At 37.7% G+C, this 15,130-nt stretch overlaps 1 protein-coding gene across 1 annotated transcript in view; it reads left to right on the top strand.

The window, feature by feature from the left end:
- LOC139714170 (basement membrane-specific heparan sulfate proteoglycan core protein-like) overlaps positions 1-15,130 on the top strand; it is a 104,345-nt gene that overhangs the window by 27,106 nt on the left and 62,109 nt on the right. The window contains exons 22-35 of the mRNA XM_071625887.1: positions 638-759; positions 2,553-2,639; positions 3,395-3,453; positions 4,069-4,136; positions 4,503-4,643; positions 5,062-5,250; positions 5,577-5,672; positions 6,448-6,531; positions 7,036-7,183; positions 7,629-7,711; positions 9,775-9,888; positions 10,059-10,186; positions 10,831-10,917; positions 11,439-11,503. Coding sequence (XP_071481988.1) covers positions 638-759; positions 2,553-2,639; positions 3,395-3,453; positions 4,069-4,136; positions 4,503-4,643; positions 5,062-5,250; positions 5,577-5,672; positions 6,448-6,531; positions 7,036-7,183; positions 7,629-7,711; positions 9,775-9,888; positions 10,059-10,186; positions 10,831-10,917; positions 11,439-11,503 — 1,471 coding nt within the window. The remainder of the gene's footprint in view (positions 1-637; positions 760-2,552; positions 2,640-3,394; positions 3,454-4,068; positions 4,137-4,502; positions 4,644-5,061; positions 5,251-5,576; positions 5,673-6,447; positions 6,532-7,035; positions 7,184-7,628; positions 7,712-9,774; positions 9,889-10,058; positions 10,187-10,830; positions 10,918-11,438; positions 11,504-15,130) is intronic.

Below are 15,130 nucleotides of genomic sequence, written 5' to 3'. Positions count from 1 at the left end.
TTATCCAGAACATGTTAATTTCCTTTTTGTGTACAACCCAGTGAGAGAGTTCTGAGGGGATAGCACATGGTACTCACCTCTTACAAGTTGTTGTATATTTTGTGGAAATGTGAAACTTTAAAATTCATGAACTTTCTTAATGTATATCCAAATAAGATTAAACTTCTGTCATTCTGTTAAGAGGGAAATTTCATCCGGCATTATGTCGCTTTTCATGAAAACAGAAAAATTAGAGAAGTAGGTGAGTGAAAATTTAGGTAAAAGTGGGATACATAACACAGTAATTGTAATACTTACGAGAGCCAAATTTGCAACTCTGTATGAACTAGGTATTGACAAGCTTTCATGTTTTGTACAGAAAAAAAAAATCACCAATTTTTGTTTTTCTCAAATATTGATCACAGACAAAACTTTATCTGCTGAGGAGGACACAAACAAACTTATTCTCCGATAACATACCAAAAACAGGTCTTAAGAAAATTGTTCTTCGGAGAAAAATGAAAATTTGTTAATTTTTTGCATGCAAAACATGAACATGATGTGGATTTTTTTAGCAGTGCAGTGTGGTTGAAAGCTGCTGCAAGATATTCTGGCATCATCACAGAACTTACTTTTTGATGTTATCTGTCTTGTGTAGAATTGTCAGGACAATACCTATGGCCGTTTTTGCGAGCTGTGTGCACCAGGTTTCTATGGCAACCCAGCTGCAGGGGGAAGATGTCTTCAGTGTCCCTGCCCACTTACCATCTCGTCCAATCAGTGAGTGGGATTCCAAAGCAGTCGCAGTGGACGACTATAATTACCTCCCCCAAAACCCACGAAATGTTTTGAATTTTCAACCGTCATCGAGGCAGTGCGAATTGGGCGTTCTCATTTTCACCAAACACCTTCTCATATCTCCGCTATACATTGACCAAAATCGCTCAAACTTTCAGTATCAATGCAAAATCATGATTTCTATCAACATACGAAAAATCACGAGAAACGATTGAGAACTTTTTAAGTTATTCAACATTTCATGTTTCGCTGTCTCGGAAAACTACCCTCCGATTATTTCCAGACACATCTGGTTGCGCCACTTGATATTCATGAAACTTGACATACATATTCATTAGACATGGGCAGACGTTAGCAGGGTGGTGTTCGCTTTGCCGAAGACCTGTTTTTGAAGTTACAAGTGAAAATGAATGAGGTATCTTGTCAGAAATCTCAAATTGTACGGGAGCAGCAAACGAGAATGATAACGTCATATTCTAAGAAAAACTGATTTGCGTTTGCGCAATGAATGGACTTCCCCATGCTGCTTCGATCCATCGAGCTGATTGGTCGATGCAATGCAGCGTACTGTCACTGCGCGAGATGCGAGGTGGCTACATGCTGCGGATGTCTAGTACACTGCACATGCATTCTACGCTATGAGAGTGGGCTGCGGGGTGTCGATAAGTACAAAGAAGCAGTGTGCTGCAGGGGACTTCGCCACCTCTAAAACAAGCACCTACGTTATCAGAACTGGCCTGTTAAAAAGAAAGTAGCAAAAATGTGAATATCTATCAGGTATGATACCAGTTGCAAATTAATGACATTGGATCATTCGGACTTTACACAGATTTTACTGCACTAGTAAGTAACATTACAACTACGAATTCCCGATACAGCAGTGCCGTACGGCACTGAAGTACAGGTGACGTCAGAGCAACAAAGATGTGGGTACGTGGGACTGTACTCTGTCTTCCCGTGTGCGAATGACTATGAAATTTCGTGCTCGGAACGAAGGTAGAAAGTGCACCTCTTTCGATTATTTCCAGACATATCCGGAGGCATGACTTCTCGAATGTGATATTTTAGAGTTCCGTAAAGAAATACACACTTAGTAACATACTTGAAAGTTTTTTGTTGTTCACAAAGTCAAAATGTGAAATTTTAGCAACGATTTCTGACAATTATTTTCCGTTTTGAGAGTGAAGTTATGCTCCATTTTGGAATATTTTATCGTTGTTATTTAAAAAAGGTAACATAATGGCAGGTTAAAATGAGTTTTTTACTTTTCATAACTGTTTGGATTATCAAAATATATGAATAAATAGTAAACTTAGAGCAGTTTTGCTGCGACACTTTCCTAGCGGTTTTCGTACGAAACGTGTTCGTTCAAGAGGAAAGCGAGGTCAGGTCAAAATGAAAACAGTGAGTTAATTGCACCCGTCCGCTGAGACTGAAAGGGCTCATCCTCTGATGCATTCTGATTGTATGTTAGCAGGTAGAGAACGCGATTCCAGATCTAAGAGATTTGATGGTTGTGTTTGTGCACAGCTTTTAGCTGTTGACAGAAAGTAACCTAGTATCAATATTTAGATGCTGATAAAGAGCAGTAGTTTTGTTTTCCATTGACATTACAAATGCATACTTGCATGTTTGAATGTTTTCTGTCATTAAGTGATTACAAAGTCTTATTTCAAGTTGTGAATATGGAAGTGCTGTGCAGTGCAAAGAAGAAAATTGCATTGGAATATCACAACCTCTTAATGAGATTTTTTAATGTCTTTGAATTGTGTAAGGTTCTCCCCAACATGCTTCTTGGATACAGACAACCAAGTCACATGTGACTCCTGTCCAGCAGGCTACTCAGGAAGACGATGTGAACAGTAGGTCTTCCAGTCCTCTCTCTTTTTAAATAGCATCTTTCTCAAGAGCATAAAAGATACAATATATTATCAGCATGATTATTGTGTGCCAAGGCACAGGTTTATGTAAGGATGTGTCTTACCTCATTTCAGTTCTTACCTGTTCCAACTAGAAGCAATTGAAAAGTTTTGTTAATTAGTGACTCCTGAAGAAAAAAGAAAAGTAAAATCACCATGGGGTACAACTCTCAAATCATCAATGTTTCAAATGGTGGTAGTTAGTATAGTTCCAATACAAGTCTGGTTTTACATCATGAATCTGATTCCCTTTTTTAAAGTCACTATTCAGAAAATAATAGATACAGAAATATTTATCATACACATTTAAGTACATTGTGTATGTGATATATTGCACAGTGATTAATAATTTCATGAATTTTGTGGTTCGACTGATATTTGCAAAACTGATAACTCTCTCAATAAAAGTCACCCACAACACATATGCCCTTTGATATCATCTCGAAGATGTGAAATCACTAAATCTTCTCCTGAAAAAGAATAATACTTATTTCTCATTCCACCACTGTACTTCTTGGTTACAAATACAACCACTTGCAAAATTTCCTTGCAAGTCCAATTCATGAAATATTGTACTCACAAAATGTATGGCATAAACTATACTTACAAGACTTAAAAGTCAGTGCAATATGCACATTCATCCTTCAGCTATAAAAATGTGTTGTACTTTGAAACCACATCTTGTTTTATTTTGATAGATGTGCAGAAGGCTATATTGGCAATCCTGCTGTTGAAGGAGATTTCTGTCGTCGCCCGGGTAATCAACTCTCTCAGTCCACCATAACAACTTAGCTCATAGCACTAGTCAGTTTGTCAACAATTTTACAACTGTGAGGCAACAAAGAGTGGATGTGTTTGATGAGTTCCATAGAGGCCAAGAGAGAGAAAGACCAGTACTTTGACTGATTTATGGAGAGCTTATATGAGCACAGATTGATTTATTTGTTGACCCAGTGAATTTATGTGGAAAGGGCAGTATTTGAATAGTGGCCAGAGTTTGATCAGTTCATTGCGATAGTCTTGTTAACTAGACTAGTCATACCACTGGTAAAACAGTAATTACACGAATGTGTATATATCATTAGAGTGTTGTCTGGGGAAAGTGTTTGCTCTCCTCTTGTGTGTTTTCTACTTCCATTTGATATGTACATATTGTACAAGTAAATGTTTCTATTATAAAAGAGAATATTGCCAAAAGAATCATTGTGAGAGTGGAATTTTTGAGGAGTTGTGTGAACATGTATTGGAAGGTGGGATGAGATATTGTGAGTTTGGTTGAATGATGTAAATTTGTGATATTGTACAATGTACTTGTCATTAAAATGATAGAGTGACTATAATTGTGAAATGCATCATTTTGACATGTTTATAGAGGACTGTCAGTGTGATGCAAGGGGTACCAGGACATCAAGGTGTAACAATGAACTCTGTGACTGTAAGGTGAGATCTTGGTTGCTATGTTACCACCTCATCAAATATTGCATGTGTCGGCATGTTTTTTCATAGGTGTAGAGATGCATCATAAGGTAGAATTCATACAATGTTGTATTTCTAGTCCCTCCTCTTTTTTTTTCTGGTTCTATCAAAGGTCAAATTCAGTTGGTCCCCAGTATATGTGGTGTTTAACATACCTTAATTACTCCATTGTTCACAGCTGCAACTACAATTTTCATCATGCATCATTTCATTGAACACTTTGATACATTGCACTAAATTCAAATTCCAGTATGTTGTTGTATGTATGAGTTGGTCACAGCCAAGTTTGTGATTGGTATGCTGCTTTTCACATTGTCTTTCTCATTACAGACAAATGTTGGTGGAGATAGATGCAATTTCTGCAAGAGTGGCTTCTTCAACCTGGATGCCTCAAACCCTGATGGTTGTTTCAGATGTTTCTGCTCTGGTTTGACAACTTCCTGTGACAGCTCTAGTTACCACAGAAGCCAGGTATGTCTGTTTGTCTCTTTCATCATTAATCACCAGTTGCTGTCATATAGTTTTATTGGCTTTCTGATATGACTAACTTCATCAATGTTTCAGGAAGACCTTTGAGTAATCTGACAGACTAAATGAAAATAGCATGAGTCAGTGTGTGCCTCCTTTATCTACAGCCTGCAAGAGAAGTCAAACCATTCTTGGGACTCTAGAATGCTTGAAAATGTCTTCAATTAATTTAAAGTTTGTCAAACTACAATGTATCTGAATGTGTTGCTCTCTGCACACATCTGTTCAGAATCTCATCTTGATTTGCATATGAGAAATGCTCACTTAAGCAAAAAAAAATATTTGAACACCTACATGTATGTGCATATTATTCCTGCTTTAATAAGGCAAGAGATGTCTTTATTTTGCCTGTATGTTACAGCTGCGAGTATTGTTCCAGTCTCCTTCTGACCCTCGCGATGTTGCACTCATCAATCGACCTCAAAGTCAGCGCATCACATCTGGATTCACCATCAGTGTTCCCTCAAATACCATTGCCTACCGTTCCTTCAACCAGTTGCCTGAGGATGTTTACTACTGGGAGCTATCTCCAAAGTTTAGAGGAAACCAGGTAAATTAGTCTCTAGTATGACATACAGATTAATTCATCATCATATAAACTAACATGTTTTATCATTAGATACGATGTCAGCTCTTAATTGGGGACTGTAAACAATAAACTATCGCTGAAAATATACATTTGTATCCCGTAAATTAGCCTGCAGTTCACTGATGTCATAAAATTGTGAGTACTGATGAATGCATGCATTTCTTAAAATCTTGTGTTAAAGGTTGCATACTGTCTCTGTACTTTCTTCTGTTCAGCAAGTGCATGTGGATCATACTCCTGTTGATTGACTTTAGTACAAGTGTTGAATGGTTCTCTGCTTTACACAGATCACAGCCTATGGAGGTTACCTGAGATACACTGTCAGTCATTCCACTGCCCAGTCCAGAGGGTCAGCAATCAGTGACAATGACGTGGAGATTTCTGTAGGTTTGGAGTACCAATAGGGAGAGCATTTTCTCTCTCTCCTTGTGATTTATCACAATCAAATTTTATAAACATGTTTTAGTATCAACTTTAATGAAGGATGTCAGCATGTTATGAATTGATACCTGTTGTTAATCAAAGCATCAGATGACCCTCTCTGTTGAAAACAAAATGTAATTTGCTGGTGATATATCAAGCAAATTGGAAAAAAAAGATATTTAATAGAATTTTGACATTATTCTATTATGAGAGCAGAGATAACTTAGTTCTATAAAATATACTTTTTTTTGGGTATAGAAATTTATGAATATTTCGTGCAGCATCAAACTAGCACAAAATCAAAAGTATGTGAATATCGTTGCTTGTAATAAATAATAATATATGTATATTATCTCTGTGGTTCTGCAGAATAAAAAAGCATGCAAAATTCATTTTACCCTACTGAATGCAAAAAAAAAAGATACTCTATTAGGAATTTCCACTTTTACCATAGATAAATTAATTATTGGCTTTCATTCTTTGATTAGATACCAGTAACTTGACATTTCTTTTAATGTTTTGCCTGCATGAGAAGTGAGTAAAACAGCCGAGTATTATTAGAAAAGGAAAACAAGTATGGGAAAATTCTTATCCATTTATTTGATACCATTTCAATCCTTAATTAGATTATTTTCTCATGGTAATTTGCAATGCTTTCACAGTATTAAATGTGGCATCCCTCACACAAAGATACATTAATCTGATTTATGTGCAATTTATTATCTTTATTCAAAGGGCAATGACATTGTGCTGGTGTACCAAGAACCGACAAATCTTGAGCCGGATGAAACAAGAACTGTCTTCGTTCAAGTCATTGAGGTTGGTGGACATCCTGGAAGACCTGTTTGTGACCTGAGACATGTGGGGCTCATAGCCTCTGTAGTAACTTTCACACAGATCAGGATAATGATAGCAATTAATGCACGATACTTTGTGGTGGTTTCATGAACCAATTCCAGTACTAGTGGCATCTTATCAATCAGTCTTGTGCTCTTATCATTCAGTGGAAAACATGTTAGACAGCAATAGCATGTATTCTCCATTTCTGTGGTTTTCTTATGCACATTTAGTAATCATTTGCAAATTGTCTTACTAGTCACAATTCATGAAATGAACTACAAATATATAATGCTGTACAGTATACTGTATATGTAAAAATTGACCTTGTTTTTTTAAGCTTTTGAGCAGTACATCATGTAAGTTTTTATGGCCAAATCATGTGTAGTGAAAAAATTAACGTATGACAAAAAAAGAGGAAACAGATGTTAAAACTTGAGCGAAGAGAGATTTTTCATCATCATAAACTGTCACTTTTACTTCTAGAGTAACTTTTTCCGCCCTGATGGTAACCCAGCAACCAGGGAACACCTGCTGATGGCTCTTGCTGATGTCAGCAACATAATCATCCGAGCCAGCTACCACACTGACATGTTAGAGAGCAGCATCAGAGATATCTCGCTTGATATCGCAGGTATAGATATGGCAGTGTAGTGTATAAAATGCTTCGTTGGTTTTCTTATAGTATTTAGACATCATGAATTACAGTCAAGTTTCACATCAGGCAGACATTTAAACCAGGAGCATTGAGAAGGATATGCATCAAGTTTTAACTGATAAAAATAATATGAAATGTGCGTGCCAGATGAAAATTCCCTTCCCCAATGATTTCTGTAATCATGCTTGAATGCACATTTTGCTCTATGTTTGAAGATATAGGATGCAATCAATAGCATTATACAGTATGCAATGATGAACAAGAAACTAGCATTGACATTTGGTAGAGTAGCATGTCCATAAATATAAATATAATTGCTTTATAGGTACTTGCAGTCTTTGGTTTGAAGGTTCAGTCACTTCGGAAAGATTGTAGACAGTTATTATATAATAACTGTAGCATTCTTGCTTTTATACTTCAGTTCCACAGAACACAGGTCAAGCCTTTGCCACAGAGGTGGAACGATGTGATTGTCCACAAGGATACATTGGTCTGTCATGTGAGGTCAGGAAAAAAAAAAATCATTTAACTTATGTATATCTCTATGTCTCAGACAATGCTGTGGTTGAGTAAATTTGATATTTTGATCTACTGTAATGATCTACTGTAAAACAAGTACACTTGTACTGTATATGATGCTATGTTCAGGGGCGGATCCAGGAATTCCATAAAGAGTGGGTGCCTTTACAAAATTAAAGGGAGGGGGCGCGTGCCCAGTGGCCCACCCCCCCCCCCCCTTTACTTCAGGGCTTTGCCCCTCAGAAAATAGTGCTCTTTTTGTCACCTAGGAATCCATACTTTCAATGAAGCTTCTCAGTGCATGGTATATATGCTTTGTTTGCTATACCGTCTGTCTCCAAAAAAAAAGATATACACTTTTGAAATAGCTGCCGAATAAGGAATATATGATTCTGGGGGGAAAGGTTTATATGTATGGATAGCTTATGGACTCAACTTTCATATGACACCAAAAAGTCTAAAAATAATTCATGCTTGAATGAGCACTGCTCACTTTTTGTAAAGGGTATGAAAATTAGGCTGCACAGGAATTAGCCATTTAAATTTGCGACAGGGTAGTCCGTTGGAGCTTACAAAACTGAAGTTGATATGATAAATTTATGATCAATTGCGATCAGTTTGGGTTTGGTGAGTGAATTTTATGGTTTATTAAACCAAACTTTTTATGCACGAGTAAACCGCAGTTGCATTTATTTTATTGTAGCATTGCAAATTTCCCTGGTAGACTCAGTGGTGTGTTCATGTGAGTCAGGATGAGGTGATGGTACATGTTGCAATTTCCATGTTACACACTCTTTTTTTTACATCTGTGACTTGAATGAAAACCTTCACCCCACATTGCAGTTATTTTTAGATTAGTAGAATAGCTCATTGATTTACTTAATAACCAGATGGGGATTATATAAATTCATTATTCAAATACATTTTGTTGAAAAAGGAATGTCACAGCTACTGGCTACTTATTATTCAGATTACCCATTGACCTGAAGAATAAATAGCTGACATCTTTGACATTCCTTTTTTTTTTTTTGACAGTCCATAATTGAATATTCAGTGTTACATACATAATTGTAATCCTTACCGATCATATCAACTTCAGTTTTGTAAGCTCCAACGGACTCACCTTTCGCAAAATTGGAAGGCTAATTCCTGCGCAGCCTAATTTTCATACCTTTTACAAAAGTGAGCAGTGCTCATCTAAGCATGAAATATTTTCAGACTTTTTGGTGTCATATGAACGTTGAGTCCATAAGCTATCCATACATATAAACCTTTCTGCCGGAATTGTATACTTTTCCTATTCAGCGGGCATTTCAAAAGTGTATATTTTTTTTTGAGACACATGGTATAGTCCACTTATGCATCATTTCATTTTATGTTTTTGGATAAAAGATTTTTCCTCTCATGATTGGTTGAAGGAGCTTCATTTGGTATCTTTTATGTTCCAAGTATTTCAGAATGTATGCATGTTTGATGCTCCGTGGTATACTGTCTGGAAAATAATGTCACTTTTAATGACATTTTCCAATAGCACACAATTTGTGAAGTGTACCACAAAGCAATTGTTACATTGTGCCCTGCTGCTTATGCTCACTTAAAGGATCCCTTCATGACATAGCATCCACCACATGACTTTCTCACCTCATTTTTCAACTTCTTTAGTTTAGATATTTGATAAAAAATAGAAACAAATTTGCTCTGCCTAATTTCACATTTCATGTTGAAACTATGGGCCTCAGTGCCCACAACAGTACTATTTACTGCAGGGCAACACCTCTCAAAAAATAGTAATGTTTTGGCGCTGCTGCTGCTCATAGTTTTAACCTGAAACTCTTAAGGCAAAGTATATTTGTTTACTAGCCCCGTGGCTAGCCAGTCAAATTCCTGAATGATATTAGTTGACATAATGTCACTGCTTGCAATATGACAATTTTGGTCCTTGCTGCATTGGTCCTGTGATTGCAGATTGACCAATCACCGCCCAGTATTAATGTCAAGTATTCAATATGATCTCTTGATGCATGTCCTTGTCTGCATGCATATGACAGGATTGTGCTCCTGGCTTCACTCGCTCAGGAGGTGGTCTCTACCTAGGAACCTGCATCCCTTGTAACTGCAATGGTCACTCCAATCAGTGTGATCCAGAGACGGGTGTTTGTGCGGTAAGCACCGTCTTGCATTCTCTTTTCTTACCAGATTTCTCATTACTCTCTTTACTCAAATTGTAATGATTATCAGAATATACCAAAGATTCTATCCATTTACCAATTTATTTAGCTACTAGTATATTCATATCTTCCTTTGATTTCTGTCATAAACCTTTGTATCACAGAACTGTGCTCACAACACTATTGGTCAATACTGTGATCAATGTGCAGTTGGTTTCTATGGCGATGCAACATCTGGCACACCTAATGATTGCCGCCAGTGCGCCTGTCCTCTGTCCACACCTTCAAACCAGTGAGTAGTCTTTTTGTATTTAAATGAGAGAAAGCTTTTCTAAGAGTAAGTAATTACCTAAGATCCTCATTTGTCTTAGTCTACTTCTGAAGGTTATTTGCTAATGTAATGAACACATTTCTATTGATATATAAATCATAATATACATATGTGTACATTGTCACGTGTAATAGTGTATATGGGTTTTTTCACTGTGTTCCTGTGAATTTCATGAAATTACCAACTCGCAAAAATGTAGCCTCCCTTAAAACAAATGCTTTTTATGTTGTCTTTAAGGTAGAAAAGGGCTACTTTTCTCCAGAAAAGGAAAATGTATATTTTTCATTCCTTCATTGTGTTTCCTGATTGCGATTTCAAGCATTCACAAAATTGTCTTACAAGATCCTTTTCACAAAATAGTACACTTGCAAAATGTATGGCTCACCGGTATACAGTATGCTGAACTAGCATGGAGTATTTTCAGTTGTAAAACTCACTGAAATGTTCTTCAATGTGATCAAGAGATGTAAATACAGGTGTATGAAATGTGACCAATTTGTAAGGCAGCAGTTCACAAAGTGAGCTAGCAGTGTGTTCTTCATCCCTTGCCAGATTTCATTGAATCATGCATTATCTTGATGTACTCCTTTGGTCTCTTTGTCCAGGTTCTCACCCACATGCATCCTGGATTCTGATGGTGGCATGACCTGCACTGCCTGTGCTACTGGCTACACTGGCCGTAGATGTGAGAGGTTGGTTGTGTGCTCCCTCAGTCTTACTATTGTGCAGGATGAATTAAATACCTGCATGTGAAGGGATGATGTAAAGCCTTCATTCATATCTGTCTCAACTGTAAATCAAAATTCAATCCATTGGATAGGATGTGACCAGTCGCCTGCCTTACATCAATGGTTTGGCTGAAGCTTTTTCTTCCATATATGCCTCTGCCATGAAGTGTCACCAGAGGAACTATGTTTTTTGGTTGTCCGTCCATCCTTCCATCCGTTATCAATTTTGTGGATAGCATGACTAAAAACTTTCATTTGTTTGCATTTACATGCAATGTTTTTGAGCAGTGAAGATGGACTCTAAATGTCTTCTTTATATTTATTTCTCTTCATGCAATTCCATATACATTGTAGCAAGAGAACTCTGAACACAAAATAGTAGATAGTGAGTACTCCTTGGTTGTTCTGAAGTGCACTTTCATTATATTATTCTGTAAAGTGACAGATATACATCATGCTTCTATGGATGCTGACTTATTCTCCAGGTGTGCCTCTGGCTTTGGAGGGGATCCCACAATACCTGGTCAAACCTGCAGTCCAAGAGGCACTGGTAAAGAAATGTTTTATCCTTGATTTTACCCCACCTGCTGAGTAAATGTCTATGTGTGTGCTTCTTTTCTCACTGGTTTTTCTTTGGCCAGTACTTTCCTTGCTCCTTTTCTAGATGGTAATCTTAATTCTGAACTGTTTGTGAATTTTGAGGTGAGGAAAATATAATTGTTGTTCTTACTTGTAAATTCTTATCTGTGTACTATCTGGAGTTTGATAAATATTCTGAAAACAAGCATTCTGCACAGCAGAGGTGGTGCAAGTTCAAAAAAAACCCCAAACAAACAAAAAGGCACTTGCATTCCTTGTTGGGAGAGTGGGAAGATGAATATTCATGAGGATGGCTTAATCTCCCTCTATTTAACTGTAGGCTTCTATCTGTCTATTGTTTTCTGGCATTGTGGCATATCCAAACCAATTGTGGACGCATCATCCTGGCAAAATATGTGGGATCTGAGATGTGTAAAACTTTTTACCACAAGCAGGCATCATCAGATATTTATAAAATGTGACCGGCGACAACGGTTTCAGGCAAAAGTCAGGAATTTTGAAAATTCACGTTTTCATGGAATCACATTGCCCATTTCCTAAGCTTTGCATTGATATAAAACACTTGTGTTCTCTGGCACTGAAAGTGGGCATATAAGCAAAATATATTGCACTTTTTAAGTTGTTAGCCTGACAAAATTGCAAGAAAACGGGCCTTGAAGATTCACCTCTTTCTCAAAGACAATGTCCGAGCAGTGATGCAAGGTGAGAATCACCCATCCGTAGGTCCCTAGGATGGTGCCAATCGAGATTAAACTCCACCTCTAGCAACCACAGCACCTTCTGATTGGCTCACTAAGAGAGTCAAATTTCCCGGGCACCTTCCTCGTAACTCGGCGCTTGGAGCCGACATACACAATGCGTTTCGCTCGGGTTTGTGTAGTTGGCAGATACGATAATTGCATGCACTGAAGACTAGTGGTATCACTACCAGCACTAACCGTGGTACTTACGTGTTGAAAAGGCACACAGTTTTGCTGTAGATTGCTACTGAAAAAGTAGTAAGAAAGTCGTAGTTTTGCCGTGGTTCTTTGTGTTCGTGCCTTAGTGTTGAATGCGTCGTTGTTAAGAAGTGAAAGAGGCGTAGATAAATTGTTAAGTGGTTGTAGATCAGGGGTGGATTAGTGAGGATTTAGTCGTACGAAAGTCGTAGTTTTGCCACATCACAAAAGACGACTTCCGCATCTCCGCTCTCGCGACCGAGAACGCCGTCTTTTGTTATGCAGCGTGAAAATCGGACAATAGACCACTAGCTATTCACGGCGATAATCCGTCTTTTGATACCACTTCTATTTTCCTCAAGGGCAGTTCCCTCAAAACTACGACTTTTCTACGAACAGCCAACTACTATTTCATGACTTAATTATCGGCTTAAATGATTCTCTGGACTACTAGTATTGTTCTAGCCATCAATGCATCGGCAGGTAAAATCCATTCGCGCACACAATGTGGCTTCGTTATTGCGGCTAGCTAGTACAGGGGAATAGCTGTCAGCTTTTTACTAATCGTGGCCGCGCTTCAAACGAGTACGAAATGGGGCCAAGTTCGAGCAAATCTGACGGAGAAGAATAGATTTCTTTTTGCGGTCGTATACCTACAGTTCGAGCTCATCTGGTCAGCTAAACGAGCTGGTACAACTGTTAATTGTATTAGTATACCGCAACCGTTTGTACAGTCGATCGAAGTACAGACTGCATACATTCATAGCGCTGATGCACCTGATAAATTACATGTACAGTACCGTAATCGATGGTCCGTCGTATACACACGGTGCGCACGTGTGACAGTCCATTTATATTTTTCCTCTTCGTGTGTCAAGGCAACAACGCACGTTGTGCATCCATAAACGGGGGTACTAGTAGTCACGTGAGAATTCAGCGTTGGTCGAATCTCACCCAGGGAAACATCAGACGGGCAAAACATCGAGATCTTATAAAGATCGCGATGTTAAACTTCTCGATCTTTTGCCAGTCTGACCGTGCCTATTTTGTATACACTGCATTCCAGTTATAAATAATCGAAGTCCTAGGGATCGGCAATTTCATAAAAAAAGTATAACGACATTTCGTCTTATCGAACGAATACAGTTCTGAGTATGTTATGAAGAAAAAAAAAAGACGGCAACGATACGTATGATGCGTAATTCAATGCTTAGTAATATTTGGTCATATCAAATACGCTGCACTGGATGAAAAGGCAATTTGAAACAGATTTCAAACAGAGTATAGTTTGTACTTTCATGCTTAGTTTGAAAAAAATATATAAAAAGGTGAAGTGATGGTTAGGAATGTGTTTATAGGCCTGATTCGTTATCCCAAAGTTCGTCGATTACGAACGTTTACGAACATTCATTATTCCCGACTTATTTCGGAGGACTGTTCCGAAGATTCGATATTCCCAGGATTCGTAATTCAAAAGCTTGGTTAATCCGAAAATGAAATAAGGTTCTGCAAGGCGTAACTTTGCGAAACGAAGACGATGATTTAGATTTGTAATTCCAAAATTGTGTCTGTGTACTCCTTTCTTCTTTTTTTCACGTTTGGATTCACGAAGCTTAATTCATATTCCTATCGGCGAATCTTTGGAATAACGAAGATTCTTATAATTTTCGGATTAAAAAACCTGATTTCATTTTCGCAGTGATGAACCGTATACGAACGACGAACCTTTGGACAAACGCCATAAGATAATGTTCGTGATAACGATCCCTAATATTCACTTTCGATTAATGCAATGCAAGTTATCCACGGGGAAAAGTGAACGAATATAAATAACAAGCGTTCGCTCATGCAGTCTCTGTGAATTTCTTCTTGTACAATGTAGGAAAGCGAGGAGTGGCATCTCATTGGAACGGAGCATGTTTCTTTTGTTCTTTGCCAATGACGCTCGGAAATGACTTTGTTTCAACAAGAATTTTGCTGTAACCGTGTTCTTACAAAAGTGTTCGTAATAATTTCACACAATTGTTTTTAATGTCGACAAATTTGGCAACTTTAATTATGAATTACTTAGTTATCGCAAAATATCGTTATATAACCCTCTCCGTTGCAACAGGAGTGAACGTCACACGCTTAAACATGAGCTCTTCAGAGAATTGTAATTCATGCACACCATAAAATTTTTTACACACACTACATTAATTATAGATTCAATCGAAATGTAAAAGCAGCCACCGATTGTCCCGCGGTTATTTCCACGTTTTCTTATACAATCCACGATTATCAGAATGATTCCCCTCAGACATCTTTGACACTTACTTTCTCCCTTTTTTTTTCTTTTTTTTTCTCGAGATCTTATATGCGACTTCTATACCTGATGCGGTTATCCCCTTATCAGTGACTAATGACAACTACGCGAGTAAACTGTTTAATATACATCATTTTTTCTTCAGCTTTTTTTTAAACAGCTCCATGACTATAATGGACGAGTTTGGAATATGTCGACTATTTTAAGAGACACGCGTGCAAGATATGATTTCTACCAGTCGTATAGCGCGAGGGGCAAACAGTCTACGATTTTAATCATCATTTCGAAAATGTGTATCTTGTCGGGCACAATCTATAAGGGTCCAGTGGAAAAT

This window comes from Diadema antillarum, unplaced genomic scaffold, assembly GCF_040938485.1.
Source record: "Diadema antillarum isolate AM-2024a unplaced genomic scaffold, OU_Dant_1.0 seq00002183_RagTag, whole genome shotgun sequence".
NCBI classification, from domain to species: domain Eukaryota; kingdom Metazoa; phylum Echinodermata; class Echinoidea; order Diadematoida; family Diadematidae; genus Diadema; species Diadema antillarum.
The sequence above is the reverse complement of the archived record's forward strand: the minus strand, read 5'-3'. Positions and strand labels throughout refer to the sequence as shown.